The sequence below is a fragment of the Lemur catta genome, chromosome 8 (genome assembly GCF_020740605.2).
Source record: "Lemur catta isolate mLemCat1 chromosome 8, mLemCat1.pri, whole genome shotgun sequence".
Classification (NCBI taxonomy): Eukaryota; Metazoa; Chordata; class Mammalia; order Primates; family Lemuridae; genus Lemur; species Lemur catta.
Genome location: NC_059135.1, coordinates 56,036,022 through 56,056,142, shown reverse-complemented (window position 1 = coordinate 56,056,142; position 20,121 = coordinate 56,036,022). Strand labels below are relative to the sequence as shown.

Below are 20,121 nucleotides of genomic sequence, written 5' to 3'. Positions count from 1 at the left end.
ATTACTGGTTTATAGGAAATACAGGGGAAACACGAGCATGTTAAATGACACCACAGGGTTGTAATCAGAAAAGTCCAGAAAGTGAAAAAAAAAAAATTGATTAAATTGTACATGAAAAAAAGGGGAGAAAGGTAGAAGGTAGAACTTAAAAAGACAAATCAACCAAATGCAATGTTCAGCTACCAATTTGAACAAATAAACTTTAAAATAAAATATAGGACAATTGGAACATAAAAGCTATGTGATATTAAGAAATTATTGCTCTCTCTTTTTTTCCTGTGGCGTCAAGGGGTCCAGTCATCATCTGTGGAGTATGTATCTTGCTCTTGTCCTGTAATCCTATGATAATCCTATCTTTTTCTCCTCAGTAAATTTCATCTCATGCTTCCCTTAAAAAAATATATTGTTAATGGCTATAGGTGTGATAATGATGGTATTGTTGTTACGCTTTTAAAGTCACCCTTATCTTTTACATATACATCCTGAAATGATATATTGTCTGTGCTTTGCTTGAAAAAGAATCAGGTGCAGCTCTGGTGAGCAGGTGTTGATAACTGTTGACTGGATGAGGATTCATTATATTATTCTACTTTTGTATATGTTTGAAATTTTTCCATAATAAAGATCTTCATAAAAGTATTTAAACCAAGAAAAAAGAAACAATGACTGAAAAGGAGGAAAGACTAGGTTAATTATCTACTTTTTACATATAAGAGAAATTGGAGAACTGAACCATCTTCAAGATAATTATGAAACATAAAATATTTAGTTCTCTCATTAAGAGAATAAATTCTGGAGCTAGAATGCCTAGTTCAAATCCTGGCTCTGTCATTTGCCAGGTAAATATAACCTTGGTCAATCAATAGCGCTTTTGGTCAGGGTTGGTGGCTCATGCCTGTTATCCAAATTTTAGGAGGCCAAGGCAGGAGGACTGGTTGAGGCCAGGAATTCAAGCACAACCTGGACAACATAGCAAGACCCTATCTCTACAAAAAATAAGAAATATTAGCCAAATGTGGTAGCGTGCACCTTTAGTCCAAGTTACTTGGGAAGCAAGGCAGACTTAAGCCCAGGAATTTGAGGTTACAATGAGTTGAATGCACCACTGCACTCCATCCTGGGTGACAGAGTGAGATCCCATCTCTAAAAAAATAATATAGTAATAATAATAATGATGTTTCTGGGCCTCAGTTTCCTCATTTATAAAACAGAATAATTTAGGGATATAAAAAATAACTTTACCATATATATACATAAAGCCCTTAAGACAGTGTCTAACACATAATAAGCAATATGTAAGTGTATCCATTATTGATGCTAAATGAAATAGCAGCATTCTTTGACAGATGTACATATGAGCAAAAATCTTACAGATTAATTAAATCATAGCATAGCATACTCATTAAATTAAATATGCAGTCACTAAAAAAGATGCAGTGTATCTGTTGGCACAAAAAAATATTCACAACATATAAAGTCACAAACTGCTATAATCTGGCCAGGTGCAGTGGCTCATGCCTATAATCCTAGCACTCTGGGAGGCTATGGCAGGAGGATCACCTGAACTCAGGAGTTCAAGACCAGCCTGAGCAAGAGTGAGACCCGCCTCTACTAAAAATAGAAAAAATTAGCCAGGCGAGGTGCTATGTGTCTGTAGTCCCAGATATTCAGGAGGCTGACGCAGAAGGATTGTTTGAGCCCAGGAATTTGAGGTTGCAGTGAGCTACGATGATGCCACTGCACTCTGGCCCAGACAATAGAGCAGGACCCGATCTCAAAAATAATAATAATAACAACACTAAGGAAGTTTGAAATATCAGAATTACCAAAATGTGGCACAGAGACACGAATAAAAACATACATCTGCACACAAACATACACAGCCTGTATGTATGTATGCAGATGTTTTTTAAACCTAAATTTAGAAAGTTCATGTTAATTCTCTTAAAATTTTATCTTTTTCATTTAAGCCCAGCACTTGGATTTAGCAATATCTTTTTAAATTTTATGTTGCCATCAACATAAGCTAGTCTACTAGCTTTATGTCATTCACAATTAAGTCAGAATGCCTTCTACAGCTAGACCACCTTAGAAACAAGATTGATCAGGTAAGCATCAAGCACAATACCTCTGGAAATCTTCAACCAGGCTGATAATCAAACTTAGTTTTTGAGATGAAGTTAAAACAATAGAATAGAGATAAGTAATTTCCCTTACTTTAGTGTACTTAGTGGCAAGGACAGAATCTTTTGAAGATCCAGAAATGTTCAGTGAATCTGACTCTGGGTTTTACATAGCACTGGCGAAAGATTAACCTTTATTTTTTTTTTTTAAGAACAGCAAAATGCTCATGCTGGGCCATGGGAACTTGGGAACTTGAGGATTCATTGTATTATTCTTTCTACTTTTGTCTGTTTGCACGTTTTCATGATAATGACTTGAAAAAAAATTCCAAAAAACTTATTTTTTTAATTCCAACTGATAAAATTATTCTATTCAAATTAGTTTGGTCTTCTGAAAGTAGCTAATAAACCTACTGATAACTTACCTACTGTGTAGTAATAAGGTGTAAGAACTGAGGCTTTTACACAATTGATTCCTCCTAGTACCTCTGCTAACATTTTATAAATCTGCTGTTGTGCTCCATTCATGCTGCCAATATCTTTAAAAATAAAAATAATTAGTACACTTAAGTTAATCGGTTTTTGAATGAAAATCATCCCAGTTCTACAAACTGAAAAATAAAGATTAATATTTCCAATAAGAGCTTCAATGTAATACCGTATGTAATGACACTAAATCCAATACAGGACAAGTTCTTTGCTCTCAACCAGAAGAGGTTTAGTGTCCCAAAAATTAAGAAATTCTTACAAATAGAAATCTCACCTAAAAAATTAAACAGGTCATGGCACTCTTGGGAACTCTGGTGTCATGTTTAGGTTTAAGAAGAATAACAATGTACTATTTAATGTCTACTTCTGAATTAAACTTTGATATCTAACCAAAAGAAAACTCAAACCTTTATTATATTGTTGACAGAAGCGGTCATGAAACCATGGAATCTGAAACTCTGGGCATTCCAAACAGACTGCTCTATTTAACTCCATAAGACGAAACTGGGCCCTCGTATTTAGAGATGAAGGTAAAACTGAAATTAATAAAATAATGGATTTGACAGCTTAGATCTAGCAAAGACAACCCATTTTTTTACATTCATTTATTAGTATATGCTTTTACTCTCATACTATCAAATCACTTCATTTGCACATAAATGCTTTATATTTTTAAATTATTACATTCAGTGGGATGATTAGAACCAATTCCTATGTTATTTTCACTAGTGAATGTTAAAACTACATTTAAAAAATACTATAAAAATTTTTTTGTTGACCTAATAGTCTATACTTAGGAATTTATACTAAGGAAACAATGATTCATGTATAACAATTCATTATATATAATAATGAGGAACTGGAAACAACCTATAACAACTGAATTTTATTATATCCATATAATGGTATATTATATAGCCAATAAAAATCATGACATCAAAAAATATTTAATGACAGGGGAAATTGTTCAAAATATAGTTAGAAAACGGCAGCATATAAAAGTGAACATATAAATAATCCAAATTTTATTTTAAAATACGGATATATAGACACACACTAAAGAGCAGGAAAAAGACCAAAAAGAAATACTCCAGAACTTTAAAAGTGGTAGTTTCACTCAGTGGTAAGATTATGGGGTAATTCTTTATTTTCTATTTAATACTTTTGTGTGTTTTCCAAATTTTTGACAACAAGCATGAATACTTTTATAAACAGAAAAAAGTTATTAACATTTAAATGCTTCAGCATAAACAGCTGAGACCTGGATATAAAGTACAAGTGAGAATTTAATAAATTAAAAGGTAGATACGTACTTTCAAGTTGAGAATCCAATCTGGCTAAGAATTTGATGTTAAAAATTGCCTTTAACAGATCTTCTGGAAAATATTCAAGTGTGGCAAAAGAGAAACCAAGAAACACTAACATTAGAGGATCCAATACACCTAAAAGAAAATTAAGATTGTAAAGTCAGGTTTTTAAAAAATGATACAAAGACAGCCTAGATAAAACTAACCTATACTGTTACAATTCAGGATAGTGCCCCACTGCTCACCTCTTGCTGTGCGGCCAGGTTCCTAAGTTTCATGGAAGATCATTTTTCCACCGGCAGGGGGAGCAGGGATGGGGCGGGTGGGAGGTGAAGGGGGACAGAGAGAGCTCAGGCAATGATGCATGGCCTCAGTCCTAATAGGCCACTGACCAGTAGTGGGCCACAGCCCAACGGTTGGGGACCGCAGCCCTGAATGATTCAATTTGTACAAAATCACACTATTATACTAAGGTTATATGAACATTTCTGTTATTATACTTTGATAAAAAGTTTTAAGAACTACCTTGAGAAGAGAAAATTCAAAACAAAAGGACAGTGGTATAAGTAAAAAGAAGTAATCCTAGTCTCTATGTATTGGTGATAATAATATTGCTCAGAATGTGTTAGGTACCATTCTAAACACTTTCCATATATTTACGCATTTAAACCTTATTTCCATACATAGTAGGAATGATTATCTCTGCTTTATAAATGATTATAAGGAAGCAAAGAGAAGTTGAATGACTTGCCTGAAAGACATAGAGTTATGAAGTGAAGAAGGGTGGGCTTTAATCCAGAAAGTCCAGCTCTGGAGCCTGGACCCCTATACCATGCTGCTCTCTGGTGATCTCAGATCTCCAGGCTGAGTGCACACATGTTTGAGGCTCAGATCTTGCCTAGCACCTCCTCCTTTACCTGTCACCCAGCAGCATGGCAGTGTCCCAGAGTATAAGGCTTGAGCTTATTTACTGATTTGCCTCATCCAAGAGACATTTCTGATGTGGGGGAAGGGGTTACCTAAAATGCCCTGCTGAAATCAATATTCTTACAAAGGACAGAAAAGGCAATATCAAATCTTTCCTTTTGTATTTTTTGGTGAGTTTATTTAATGAAGCAAGACCAAGTCATAAATGAAGTTAATAGTGATGATTTCTACCAGCAAAACTAATGCCAAAATTAATCTTTATTCAAAACAAAGACAATTACTCCATTAGTTATTTAAAATTTTATTTATTAAAGGTCTCTAAAAATTTTTCTTAGAGAATCTTTTCTAATTCTCTAAATCTTAAAAGATCAAAGCTGTACTTCTCAATCTTTTTTCTCTTATACCCTTCAGTAAAAAAAAAAAAAAAAAAAACAACTACTTTCTAAGCCTCTATTTGTAGAATGAGTAGAGAAGTACTTTCATTTCCTTCTGATTGTTGACATATGACTGAACAACCAGGAGAACATACTCTAGGTCTCAATTTCATCTTTCTACATATAGTTGCGTTTCTAAAAGGGGTGTAAATGGATGCCATGTGTGCATACATCCATACATGTATATATACAGATATATATCATAGCCCCATTTTGTGGGCTGTGACATAGTAGTATTAGACATGGTTAGATACTATCTGGCTTACAGATCCCGCAAAAAGGTAGCAAAGCATGATACTGATATAATTAATATATATACTGGTTTCATCCCAGCTTAACAAGAGATCTATATAAATAAACCCTAACGTAGAGCCTAACATCTCATGCTGGATGTGGAAGCTCTCAGCAAGTATCTTGGTAGATGACTGGGTAACTTACTCGGTAGGCACAGCAACAAGCTCTGAAGAAACTAGTCTCTAGCTGTCTCTCCAAGCTCATCTCCTACGAACTCTCCCTCACTCCATTCCTGCCACACTGAATCCACTATTTCTGGAAGAAACCAAACATGCTCTCACCTCAGGGCCCCTTAGACTTACCTTTCTTTCATCCTGTGACTCTCATCTCCAACTATCGCCATGGATCATTCCCTCACTTCCTTTAGTTCATGGTTAAATGGCATCTCCTCAAAGAGGCAGTCCCTAAATCCCTTATCCAAAATAGCACTCCCTCCCACCCCAACCCACCCCACCATGTGACATCCTACATACTCTTATCCTGCTCTACTGTTCTTGAGAGTACTTATCACCATTTGACCTTAGAGATTTGCTTACTGTTTACGCCAATCTCCCCCCACCAGAAAGTAAACTCAACAATGATAGCTTATCTGTTTTTACTTTTTCTTGTATCTCCAGTGCCTAGAAGAATACCTGAAAATAAGTACATGGTGAATGTTGACTGAAAAGGTAACAACTACTGAGCAAGATATTTCACTTCTAAAACTTCCATATCATACTGACAAGTAAGCATTGTAAGTCTGAGAAGAAAAGTCCCATAAAGCTATACTACTTGAAGGAAAAACTATACCAAATACAATTCAGGAACCAAAATAAAGGATGAAAAGGAAATAGGAAAAGTAATTTCCTGACTCTGCCATCTTCACATACTGCTTCTGCTAAGGCGAACAGTAGGAAGGACTGTTTCTAGTCTACTTTTTTCTAGTACTGAAACACTATTTAAAGAATTTTTTAAGAGATAAAAAATAATCAGTACCAGAGCAGCAACCCTTCAAACAATTCATAACCATCTATTAAGTCCCTTATGAAACATTCATTTACTTTTTAAAAATAGACTATTAAAATCAATAGAAATAATCACATAATTATGTGCCTCCAGATGTAAATATAAGGTACATATTAAATATAAGGTACACACTAAATATAAGGTACACACAGCACCACACACAAGGTATTTTTGCTGAAAATATTTAATCTGAACTTAATTAAGCATCTATACCTAACTTCTAGTTTACTGGAAATACAACCAGAATGTGGTACTATGGCCAATCTCTTTTATAAAAAATAAAGATCAAGCAAAAAAAGATGGATAAAATGATATAACCACTGAATGGTGGGTGTTTAAAAAAAGTTATCAATGACAATTTGGTGACAACTGGGAAAATCTGATTACGGACTAGGTAGTGGATGGTACTTGTTCATTTTCTTGGGTAATATCCTGTTATTGTAGTTACATAGGAGAATGTCCCTATAACCTAAAGTATATAGAGCTGAAAACTAGAAGGTTCATCATATACACACATGTGCTTGCACACACACACACACACACACACACACACACACACACTGAACAAATATGGTAAGTGTTAATCATTATTCAAGCTAGATGATAGGTATTAGAGGATTATTACGTTTCTTAGGTGTACTAACCTAACAATATTGTGGTAATATAGAAGAATGTCATTATTCTTAGGAGATGTATGCTAAAATAAGTAGGGGTGAAGGGTCACAATGCCAACAGCTTTCTGAAATGGCTCAGAAAAAAATAAGAGCAAGAGAGATAAAAGGATAAGGCAAATGTAATAAAATGTTAATATTAGTGAATCTACACAGTAAGTATACAGGTGTTCCTTGTTCAATTCTTTCTATTTTTTATACAAAGTTTAACATTTTTCTAATAGAAAAGTTTTGAAAATGGACACAAAACTTTTTTAGGTGTAGGATTCATGGCCATTATGGTTACCCTTTTAAATGAGGGTAGCTCAGAAGCAGCAAGTATCCTCTGACTTACTCATTCAATGCATTACCTAATAATATACCTACCTAAGTAAGAATTAAGGTGTTGCATACAAATTCCAAAAAATTCATCTCTTTGAGGTGGATCATAGTTCAAGATGCTGAATGGAAAAATAATAGCAAGGATTGCAAAAGGATGGATCTGTATAAAGAGAAAAAAATTTTATAATTTAAACTTCAGTAAAGCAAAACAAAAATTTAACCTAATTATTATTTTAGGTGAAGTCTTTTTCTAACATGCTTATCATTAAATAATAAATGTATCTCTGCTTATTAATTTTTCTACCCTGCTGTACTTAATTTAACCCCACCACTAATTATTAGAACTCTAAAAGTATTAATGCAGAAAAAATAAACCAGATGATCTACAAATTTATTTTTTAGGTGTAATATCCTCTTCTAGAATTCATTAATCATTAAAATAAATAGGAAATAGTATCAATAATTTCCATGCTATCAATATATTTTATAGAATAATATAATGTAATTAAAGAAGTTTATTTATAACCATCAGTATTTATTTTTCTTTCTTTCATTCACTTTTTAATTTCATCTTTCACCCACTCATCCAATACTTAATGAGTACTAGGCACTATGCTAAGCAAATAAGATAGACTTTTATTTTCATTTGTGAGAAATAATGTCTTATAAATAAAGGCCGTATTCTGATATATCTATAATAGTCATTTTGTAAATGAGTTGCTTCTCACATAATTCATAAAGCAGCATTTTAAAAGTAAGTCTCAGAAATGAATCTGTAAGAAGATACACTGACAATTTAAGAATAATGATGTCAATGGACACCTTATAATTTTTCTCAGCTTTCATGCTTATCTCACACCTTTGAATGTAATTGTTTTTAAATTGTAAAAGTAATACCAAAGCATTACAGAAAATTTTAAAAAGATGGGCATGGTAGCTCTCGCCTGAAATCCTAGCCTTGTGGGAGGACTGCTTGAGGCCAGGAGTTCGAGGCCAGCTTGAGCAAGAGCAAGAGTGAGACCTGAGACCCCATTTCTACAAAAAATAGAAAAATTAACCAGGCATAGTGGCATGCGCCTGTAGTCCCAGCTACTCGGGAGACTCAGGCAGGAGAATTGCTAGAGCCTAAGGGTTTGAAGTTGCAGTGAGCTATCGTGACACCACTGCACTCTAGCTTGAGCAACAGAGCAAGACTCTATCTCAAAAGAAAAAAACAAAAATCATTCATATTCCACTATCCTAATATAATTAGTATCCTCAAAGAATTCTGATTACTGATCTTAATGATATTACAAAGAACCAAAGGATGACTGCTGATCTCCCCAAATCTACAATGCTAGAGGAAGAAGTGGCTTTAAGAGGAGGAACAACAAATTGCTGAACCAGAAGCCAGAGTTTAATTTTTAAACTTTGAATTCTAATCCATGTTCTCAAATTGCTTATGATAAAAAATTATGCTTCTAGAAGTTGACAACTATATAAAACTAACATGTAGCATTTAAAGTTCACCTTTTCAATCTGCTGAATAACCACTGAGGCTATCCTATCAAGTAGCAAAGTACTGAGGTAGTTAGTTCTTGAAATAAAAGATGCAATCCCTGCAACATTTTTGTAATTAATTTCTTCCATCAAACGCTGTAAAGTAGCAATTGTTTCTTCAAGAAGTGACTCAGGAAGCCATTCTCCTTTGAAAGATTTAAGTTCCTCCCATAATAGATCCAAATTGTTGCTTTGTTGTAGTCTCTGATGACCATAGTGATCTAATTTTTGAAGCAGTTTCAGTTGTTTCCCAGTAATACTACCCAAATACATGTGACTGTACTGAATCCATGTTAAAACAGATGTCACAAAACCATTCAGGTCACTTAGGTTACACTGTGGTAAAACTGCTTCAATTCGGGATATCCCCACTGCATCCATATGAGGGGAAGGAATCATGGAAATAGCACGGACCAGAATGGAAATCTCACTTGGTATGACACTAATTTTCAAATAACTATAAAGGAAGAGGAAAAAATGAAAACAACAAAATTAACACATTAGCAACAAAACCAAAATATATATGTATTAAAATGTGAATACCCATTATTATTACTATAATTAATAGGTTAGGTAAGGTAGGCCTAAGATATGTTAATTTAAAAAGAGTTAGGTAAATTCAAAGACAACAGGTCCATAAAAGGTTATTAATGGAAGCCTAAGATGTTCTGAAGCACATTCCAAATTTTTTTATGCAAAAATAAAACCAGAGTCTCTGGCAAACAAAAGGTCAGTGTCAAAACAATGTTTCCAGTGCTGTTGCTGGGAAAGAACTTGGGCTCAATTTCTGATATGATATGGCATGAACCTGTATGACCTCATACAGGCCCTGTCATATACTGATCATTCAATAAAACTGGCTCCTTTCTCATTTCTGGTACATAGGAAGTCCAAGGAAACAAAAACAAATACACAAAAAACCCACAGCACATACAAGTGACACACAATTGACCCCATTCTCTACTCCTTTCCCAAATCCCCATGGTAAGAATCCCACCACCAAGACTGCAATTGTTCAAAAATAAAGAAAGGTCCGGCTGGTGGCTCATGCCTGTAATCCTAGCACTTTGGGAGGGTGAGGCATGAGGATTGCTTGAAGTCTGGAGTTTGAGACCAGCCTGAGCAACAGCAAGACCCCATGTCTACAAAAAAATCCAAAAATTAGCAGGGCGTGGTGTTGCCTGCCTGTACTCCCAGCTACTTGGGAGGCTGAGGCAGGAAGATCACTTGAGCCCAGGAGTTGGAGGTTGCAGTGAGCTAGGATGACACCATTGTACTCTGGCCAAGGAAACACAGAGAAACTGTCTCAAAAAAAAAAAAAAAAAAAGTCACTTCTTATTCCTTAGTGTAAATTTTTCTTAACCATAATGGCATATCACTTTATTATGATAAAAATCATTTTTAACTAAATGTCAATCTTTTGATTATGGCAGAGTCCCATGCCTGGTCTTTCATAAATCACAATGAGAGATCGAACTAGTAGTCAAAAATGGAGCGGAAAAAGATCAATTTGTTTGAACTTCATTTAAGTCATTATTCTGATTTATTGGTCCCAAGTAGCTGGACTACAGTGCCCACCACCATGCTTAGGTAATTTTTCTATTTTTTTAGAGGTGGGGTCCCACCATGTTGCTCAGGCTGGTCTCTAACATGGTATAAGCCACTGCACCGAGCCCATTGTTCTGATGTTTAAAATAAAAATTGTCAATGGAAAATCCCATGTTAGCCTAATGTAAGTCAATGAAAAACCAATAGCTTTGTACCTGAAATATAAATGCTATATCCATAGAAAATAAGGTAATTTTAAATTATAAAGAGAAAAATCTATATGAAAACACTTTTTCACTAACATTACCATTACATATCTTAATTTTAAAATTTCAAATTTAAAAATTTAATAAGTCTTTAAACAAGCAAGTAAGCAAGCTTAAGGACTCTAAATGAGTACTTCCAAATAAAATTTTGCCTTTTTCAGGCACCCAATCTTCTGTTATTCTATTCCTGCAGGAAAGGAGAATGGCTTGGCTATTCACCAGTTTACTGCCATTTCTCCCCTATGTAACTCAATCACCTTTACTGGCCTCATTTCCATTTCAAAATATACCAAGCAAGGGCATTAACAGAATGTGCATGTTTCCATAATGATAAGTGTCTCAACATTTTTAACAATAAACTGCCCAATTATACCTCTAAAAGTTCCAGCAACTTTGTACATAACTAAACAAAATAATATTATAGCTAGATTATAAGATGAAACACTAAACACTTATATTTTAATCTTACCTAAGCAATAATTCTCTGAGTTTCACAAAAAGCTCCTTACTTTGAAAATGTAGAAAACTCAATGCTTGAATTATCTTCAGTAACTCTATTGGTTTATAGGTATCCAAATGTTTATGTAGAACTGAAGCAATTCTAAAAAGAATGACAGAACATATAACCAGTTCATTCATTTACTTATTAAACATTTACTCTGTTGCTTTCAGGTCAGATATTCTGCTCTATGCTAAAGAAACAGTAATGAATGAGACAAGATTTTCTATTCTTGAAGAAATCTCTCAAGATGGTGCTAGAAATGTAGATAATTAATACAGAATGAAGTAAGAGCAATCAATGAAGTGTGAATGAAATAATATTTAATTATCAATAGTAAGAGGAGAGCACAGTTCACTTCCTCACTCAATAAAACAAATCCTCACAGAACAGCCATCAATGACACATCGTCTCCATAACAAAATCTTTACCAAGAGTTACTAGCAATTAAGAAAACTGATTTAATTTTCTTCCTTATATCCACCGGCTCTGAAATGGAGATGCTTAAAAGCAACGAGGAATGCTAAGAGGTAGTAAGCTGGAGGAAATGGGGCAGAAGAAATATTAAAATAAAGGAAAATACAATAGACTATAGAAAATTAAACATATATAATTATATATTTTACTTTTTAAATCTCAAGTTATCAAAAAAGCCAATATATGGCAGTAAGATTTCAAGGTAACATTGTGTTGTGAGACAATTCAAGTTCATATGGATGTTAACTGTTCTGCAGAAACTTTCCTTTTGAAAAGTAGGGTCCTTTCTTTAAGCTCTCCACTTTACTAGACTATGATGCTCTGCTTGAGTATAAAAATAGCACCAAATGAAATGAAAGATGTGATAAACAATTTTGGCATCTCTATTTTGGAAAAAAAACTAGAACATAAATAATGCCTTAAGTGTTAATTCTTTATTTCTTCAAAACAATAGCTAGATTAAATTAAAAAATTTTTTTCCTCAGGAAAAACAGCCTATTTGTGAATGACAACTAAAGTTAACACCATAAATTTCAGAAAAAACTACTTTTTAATCAGATGTGAATTTCTGCTTTCCATCTCTTCCATTGCTTCCAACACTGCCAGGGCTTGCTGGCTGGTCAGCTCCTCTGACATCAATAATATAGTTGATTTAAGTCTAGAAGCAAAGAAAAATTGAAAATTAGTTGCAAGAATTGTTTTAAATAACAGTTTTTAGGTAACAAATAGAAAAGAAATAATATAAACAAAAACTAAATACAATATATAATTCCAATTTTCTTCCCACATATTTGGAGATAATATAAAATATTACTGAATCAAAGAAAAATATATTTTCTTCAAAGTAATTAAGGCCTCAGTATAATCTAATCTTAAACTGTGTTAGAAAAATACAGATAATCTCTTAATGATTTTCAAATAAGGTTATAACGATAATAAAATACTATGACTCAGTGAAGTTATTCAGTACTAGACAACTAAGGAACTAACAATTGATATTCTAGCAATATCTCCATGTTTTAAAATTGAATAAGAACTAAGCAGGAAGTCAATAAACCTGCATATTATCAGAAATCTTACAAAATAAGCACTTGATACAACACTATAAACCAAAAATCAACAAACATGGTCCATTTTGAAGCTATCCAAAGTGGTGCAGTGATAAAAGTATCAAGATACAGTATGTCTTTTAGAATAATTTAGAAGGCAAGCCTAAAACATGCAATCTGAGGATAGCAGGATAAAATAATTGTCTATTCATACTGGATAACTCTTTGCCACTCTTTTCACCAAACTTTTCAATGTTTCAAACACAGCTTCTCCCCAGATTTTCCCCAACCACTTCAGTCTACATATTTCTCTTCTTTCTCTGTCCACAGCACTTACTAACTATATCACTAATTTTATTGCTTATTCATAAACTATGTTATGATGTTATGGTATATACATATTTCAATAATATATTTCTATCCTCTCAATTGAAACATAAATTCATTGAAGGCAGAGATTTGGTTAAATTCAACTTTTGTACTGCTTTAGGATATGATATTTTAACAGTACTTAGTGACAAAAAAATAATACAATAAAGTTTTTTAAATAATCACCTTATTTCCATCATGATATAATCTTAAGATGTGCTCTTAAATTTTTTCATGTAATTCAAAGTACTCTTAAAAAATAAAATTTTGGGCCGGGCGTGGTGGCTCACGCCTGTAATCCTAGCTCTGGGAGGCCGAGGCGGGTGGATTGCTCAAGGTCAGGAGTTCGAGACCAGCCTGAGCAAGAGTGAGACCCCGTCTCTACTAAAGATAGAAAGAAATTATCTGGCCAACTAAAAATATATATACAAAAAAATTAGCCGGGCATGGTGGCTCATGCCTGTAGTCCCAGCTACTCGGGAGGCTGAGGCAGTAGGATCGCTTAAGCCCAGGAGTCTGAGGTTGCTGTGAGCCAGGCTGATGCCACGGCACTCACTCTAGCCCGGGCAACAGAGCGAGACTCTGTCTCAAAAAAAAAAATAAATAAAATAAAATAAAATAAAATAAAATAAAATTTTGTCCATAAAGTTTTTCCTAAAAGAGTTATGATGCAAAGTAAAGATTCCTCTATTTTGTAACTCCTCAAACTCCTGCTTAACTGAATCTACTAATCATATTTCTCCCTTAGGACTACCATAATTCTTAATATTTCATACATTTATGCTACGTGGGGAAAGCTTATATTTGTGTGTAAATCCAGTCACATGGCCTAGGAAGAAAAAATCTTACCTACTAACCATACTTGTTATTAATTTAATATTTGCTCATCTTTATAACCCAAATATTTTTATTTACATCAATATCTGATAAAACTGGAAATTCTTAAAAGACAAGAGCCATATAAAATTCACTCAAATCTGACATAGGGACATATATCAAGTACATAATAAATGCGTTGATGAATGTGATGAAGACAACAAAACATAAAATGGTCCATTATTACGACAACTATGATTCTAAATATTCCGTACACATATGCTGGGTGGGGGAGTCTTATGGCTGTGTAAAAATCTAGTCACGTGGTCTAGGAAGGGAAAATAAAAACACTTATATGGTGTTCTCCCTCATCTTTTCTGTGCTGGTCCAGCACCAGGAGTTTATTGGACACCCTTCAGAATATAGCAATAGACTAAGAATTTCAGATGTAAATTATAATAAGAAAAAGAATCAAGAAGCAGAGCATAAGAGATTATTTTCCCTTCCACAGTCTAATGGGGTGATTTTTGTGCCTTTCAGAGCTGCAAGAAGACCTTAGCTTAAAGGCTCTATATATTCCCAACCAACAAAGTAAAGCATTTTAAACTGAACTTACTGTTTCTTTTCTTCAGGTCCTGCTATGGGTCCCAATGCAACAAACAATTTTACAAAGCTAGCAGGGTGATCAAACAAGGGAATCATTTCAGTTAGCCTCTTTTTAGCCATTGTAACAAACTCAAAATTATGAAACTGTAGAAACTTGTATAGACTAAGTATTTTACTGATGGAATCCAAATCAAGGTGGTTCACATTACTTAAAAATACTTTATTACACCTTTCTAACAGTGGAAGATAATTGTATTTAACATTTCGAAGAAATTGTACTGTTCTTCTTGCAATGTCGACCTCATAAGAATCTGTGGTGTCAAAAAGAAGTTCTGTTTTGTTCACTAATTGTTCCTGAAAATATCGTGATATTAAAGAAGATATGTTGACCATCAAGACAGACAAGGACCTGAAAAAGAAAAAAGATGCAAAGATTTTTATATCACCTAAGAACAATGACCAATTCTAAAACTAAATGATTAGATATGGAAAGGAAGTGGTAAAAATATTATGAGTTTTATACCACAAAATTTTTCTTTTAAATACTAGTGGGAGTTGAATTCTGATCTCCTAACAATCAATCATCCCTTTCAGACAAAAAGTACTGAAATAATATTTTGCATTGAGTGCATAAAGTACCTTTTTCTGTAGATAAAACGATATTGGTAGAGAATATTCTAGTGAAATTTACTCAGAAATCATTTTGAACCCATGAATGTAACATTAAAAGTCTCATTTTGCATTTTTAGAAGTAGACTTTTTTTTTGGCTGGGCGCAGTGGCTCACGCCTGTAATCCTAGCACTCTGGGAGGCTGAGGCGGGTGGATCGCTCAAGGTCAGGAGTTCAAGACCAGCCTGAGCAAGAGCGAGACCCCGTCTCTACTAAAAATAGAAAGAAATGATCTGGCCAACTAAAACATATATATAGAAAAAATTAGCCGGGCATGGTGGCGCATGCCTGTAGTCCCAGCTACCCGGGAGGCAGAGGCAGTAGGATCGCTTAAGCCCAGGAGTTTGAGGTTGCTGTGAGCTAGGCTGACGCCACGGCACTCACTCTAGCCCGGGCAACAAAGTGAGACTCTGCCTCAAAAAAAAAAAAGAAGAAGTAGACTTTTTTATTATTCCTTTCTCTGCATAGGTGTAATTTGCTAATAAAATTTGAGCACAATTTTTCTCACTATTGAATGATTTCATATTTTTTAATATTTCATGCTAGATTGATATTCATATACAACAAGACAGGTACTGAACAAGGGGTGGCATTTAATATTTCTTCACTCAATCAACACTTAAGGAACATAAGTCACTTTTCTAGGCACTATGGAAGACATCAAAATTACTAAGTTGTGGTGGATGCTTTCAAAAGACTATTCTTCCATAATACAACAATCGGAGAACTATACAAATACAAGAATGTACCTATAATGAATAAAGTATGAAAACAGAAAAGAAGTAAAACAGGCCGGGTGCGGTGGCTCACACCTGTAATCCTAGCACTCTGGGAGGCTGAGGTGGGTGGCTCGCTCGAGGTCAGGAGTTCGAGACCAGCCTGAGCAAGAGTGAGACCCCGTCTGTACTAAAAATAGAAAGAAATTATCTGGCCAACTAAAAATATATATATAGAAAAAATTAGCTGGGCATGGTGGCGCATGCCTGTAGTCCCAGCTACTTGGGAGGCTGAGGCAGTAGGATCGCTTAAGCCCAGGAGTTTGAGGTTGCTGTGAGCTAGGCTGACGCCACAGCACTCACTCTAGCTGGGCAACAGAGCAAGACTCTGTCTCAAAAAAAATTAAAAATTAAAAAAAAAAAGAAATAAAACAAATGTTTGGGGATAATTAGAAAACAATCTATAAAAAAGACAAAAACACAAATCTAAAACCATCTGAACCATTAGGATAGTAAGACTGTTGGTATTTTTGTTCGTTTCTGAATTTCTCCAATCTTTTCAATAAAATAAATATTTTTTGAAATCTCTAGTTGTACAGTACTTTGGCTTCTCCAGTTAAAATGTTTAATATTAATATTAATTAACATTAATTATTAAAATACTATTGCTATTTAGTTAACCATAAACCTCCAAAATTATTTTTTTAAATTGTGTATTTATTTCTAATTGCAGTTTGGAGTGGAAGAGTGTCCAAAGATTAGATTCTCAAAGGGGTCTATAAGAATTTTTAAAAGCTAAAAAAATTGCAGTGATTTTCATTGTCTCCACTTTTACAGGCTACTTTCAGGGGTGGGGTGGGGTTAAATACACATAACAAAAATTTATCATTTTAACCATTTTTAAGAGTATGTTTCAGTGGTACGGACATTCACATTGTTATGCAACCATCACCACCATCCACCTATAGAACTTTTTCACCTTCCCAAGCTGAAACTCCTTACCTATTAAACAGTAACTCCCTATCACTACTTCCCTCTGTTCCCTGCCAATGACAATCCTACTTTCTATTTCTATGAATTTGATTACTCTAGGTACCTCACACTAAGTAGAACCATACAATATTTGTCCTTTCGTGCCTAATTTATTTCACTTAGCATAAAGTCTTCTATGTTCATCCATGTTGTTACATGTGTCAAGATTTCCTTCCTTTTTAAGGCTAAATAATATTCCACTGTATGTATATACCATCTTACCTTGAACCATTTGTCCATCAATGATGGACACTTAAATTGCTTCCACCTTTGAGCCATTGTGACTAATTCTGCTATGAACACTGATGTACAAATATCTGTTTGAGTCCCAGCTTTCAATTCTTTTGAGTATATATCCTGAAATGGAATTGCTGGATCACAAGATAATTCTATGTTTAATTTTTTGAGGAACTGCCATGCTGTTTTCCACAGCAGCTGCACCATTTTATATTGCCATCAGCAACACACAAGGGTTCTAATTTCTCTATAGCCTCACCAACACACTTGTTATTTTCCATTATTGTCTTATCTTCAAACATGTAAGAACAACTAGTTTAAAAAAAAAAGGTATCAAAAACTAATCATAAGCAGTACAATCCTTTGGAATCAGAAAACTTAGGTTCAAATCTTGGCTCTCCCATTTGTTAGCAGAGAGACCTTGGGCAATTTACCTATCCTCACAAAGCCTTAGTTTCTCATGCAGAAAATGAAGGTATGCGTCAGGCACGGTGGCTCACACCTGTAATCCTAGTACTCTGGGAGGCCAAGGCGGGAGGATCGCTCAAGGTCAGGAGTTCGAGACCAGCCTGAGCAAGAATGAGACCCTGTCTCTACTAAAAATAGAAAGAAATTAGCTGGACAACTAAAAATATATAGAAAAAAGATCCCTGTAGTCCCAGCTACTCGGGAGGCTGGGACAGAAGGATTGCTTGAGCCCAGGAGTTTGAGGCTGTTGTGAGCTAGGCTGACGCCACAGTACTCTGGCCCAGGCAACAGAGCAAGACTCTGTCTCCAAAAAAAAAAAAAAAAAAGAAAATGAAGGTATAAATATTTATCTCAGAAAGATATTTGAGGATTGAGCTAAAAAGATGTTTATATTCAAATTTTTGCCCTTCTTTCAGCTCTAGATAATTGCTTTCATTTTTATTTCAGAATCCTTACCCTAGTTTTCAAACCTACCTCCATCTGCCCCATATATCCTCAGTCTTTAATTAACTCTCATTCTCAGCTCTCTTTCTACTCTTACTTCATATTATAATGGAGACCCTAAATGATATAAGAGTAATATTATCAACTTATACTGACCCTACTCCTCCACTAGTAATTAAAAGTTTCTACCATTTTACTGAGATTACCAGCACTGCTGTATTTTAAACAGTTTTCTCAGGTTCTCTTTCAATTTCAGCATTTCATGACATCAAAAATGGCCCAACCACAGCAGATACTTACAAAATGCTATCTGCACAGTAACAAAAAGCCAAGCTCAAAATATACCTTTCATCACCCTAACAAGATAATCAAATTCCTGCTATTAAAGAATTTAGCACTGTCACAGAATATAAAGTCAATATACAATCGTTTTTCTATATGCTAGCAACAAACAATTGGAAAAAGACATTTTTAAAAATACCGCTTCCAATAGCACCACAAAAAATAAAATATTTAGGAATAAATTAAAGATACGTAAGATCTCTATACTAAAAAGTCTTTCCTAAATAAATGAAAAGCTATACCATGTCCATACATCAGAAAACTTGATTTTAATATGACAAATATTCCCAAACTAATCTATAAATGTCATTTAATCCTTATCAAGCACTCCGGGAGGCCGAGGTGAGTGGATTGTTTGAGCTCAGGAGTTCGAGACCAGCCTGAGCAAGAGTGAGACCCCGTCTCTACTAAAAAAAATAGAAAGAAATTATATGAACAACTAAAAATATATATAGAAAAAATTAGCCAGGCATGGTGGTGCATGCCTATAGTCCTAGCTACCCAGGAGGCTGAGGCAGGAGGATCGCTTGAGCCCAGGAGTTTGAGGTTGCTGTGAGCTAGGCTGACTCCACGGCACTCTAGCCTAGGCAACAGAGTGAGACTCTGTTTCCAAAAAAAAAAGAAAGAAAGAAAGAAAAAAAAAATCCTTATCAAAACCAAAGCAGGGATTTTGGGAAATTAACAAGCTGAATCTAAAATTTATAAGGTAATGCAAAGGACCTGCAATAATAAAAATGATATTGAAAAATAAGAACCAATTTAGGCTGGGCGCGGTGGCTCATGCCTGTAATTGTAGCACTCTGGGAGGCCGAGGATGGTGGATTGTTTGAGCTCAGGAGTTCAAGACCAGCCTGAGCAAGAGTGAGACCCCGTCTCTACTAAAAATAGAAAGAAATTATATGGACAGCTAAAAATATATATAGAAAAATTAGCCGGGCATGGTGGCACATGCCATAGTCCCAGCTACTCGGGAGGCTGAGGCAGAAGGATTGCTTAAGCCCAGGAGTTTGAGGTTGCTGTGAGCTTGATGCTACGGCACTCTAGCCCAGGCAACTGAGGGAGACTCTGTCTCAAAAAAAAAAAAAAAAAAAAAAAAAAAAAAAGAACCAATTTAGATAACCTACACTATACCACCTTAAGACTTGGTATAAAGCTATAATAACTAAGAAAGAGTAGTTTTAGTGAATGTATAGATCACTGGAATAGAATAGAGAGTCCATAAAGAATTCTAAACATTATCATCATATAATTTTAGGCACAGGCACCAAAGTAATGCAACTGGGAAAGTAAAGCCCTTTTACCAAATAGTGTTGAGGCTGGGCGCAGTGGCTCACACCTGTAATCCTAGTACTTTGGGAGGCCAAAGCAGGAGGTTCACTGCAGGCCAGGAGTTCGAGACCAGCCTGAACAACATAGTGAGATCTCGTCTCTACAAAAAATAGAAAAATTAGCTGGACATGGTAGCATGCACC

At 34.7% G+C, this 20,121-nt stretch overlaps 1 protein-coding gene across 3 annotated transcripts in view; it reads right to left on the bottom strand.

Moving 5' to 3' along the window:
- FASTKD1 (FAST kinase domains 1) overlaps positions 1-20,121 on the bottom strand; it is a 36,799-nt gene that overhangs the window by 2,431 nt on the left and 14,247 nt on the right. For all 3 annotated transcript variants that reach the window (XM_045558735.1, XM_045558734.1, XM_045558736.1), the window contains 8 exons: positions 14,751-15,149; positions 12,448-12,558; positions 11,394-11,525; positions 9,081-9,567; positions 7,617-7,731; positions 3,926-4,054; positions 3,020-3,148; positions 2,549-2,662 (listed from right to left, as the gene is read on the bottom strand). In XM_045558735.1, coding sequence (XP_045414691.1) covers positions 2,549-2,662; positions 3,020-3,148; positions 3,926-4,054; positions 7,617-7,731; positions 9,081-9,567; positions 11,394-11,525; positions 12,448-12,558; positions 14,751-15,149 — 1,616 coding nt within the window. The remainder of the gene's footprint in view (positions 1-2,548; positions 2,663-3,019; positions 3,149-3,925; positions 4,055-7,616; positions 7,732-9,080; positions 9,568-11,393; positions 11,526-12,447; positions 12,559-14,750; positions 15,150-20,121) is intronic.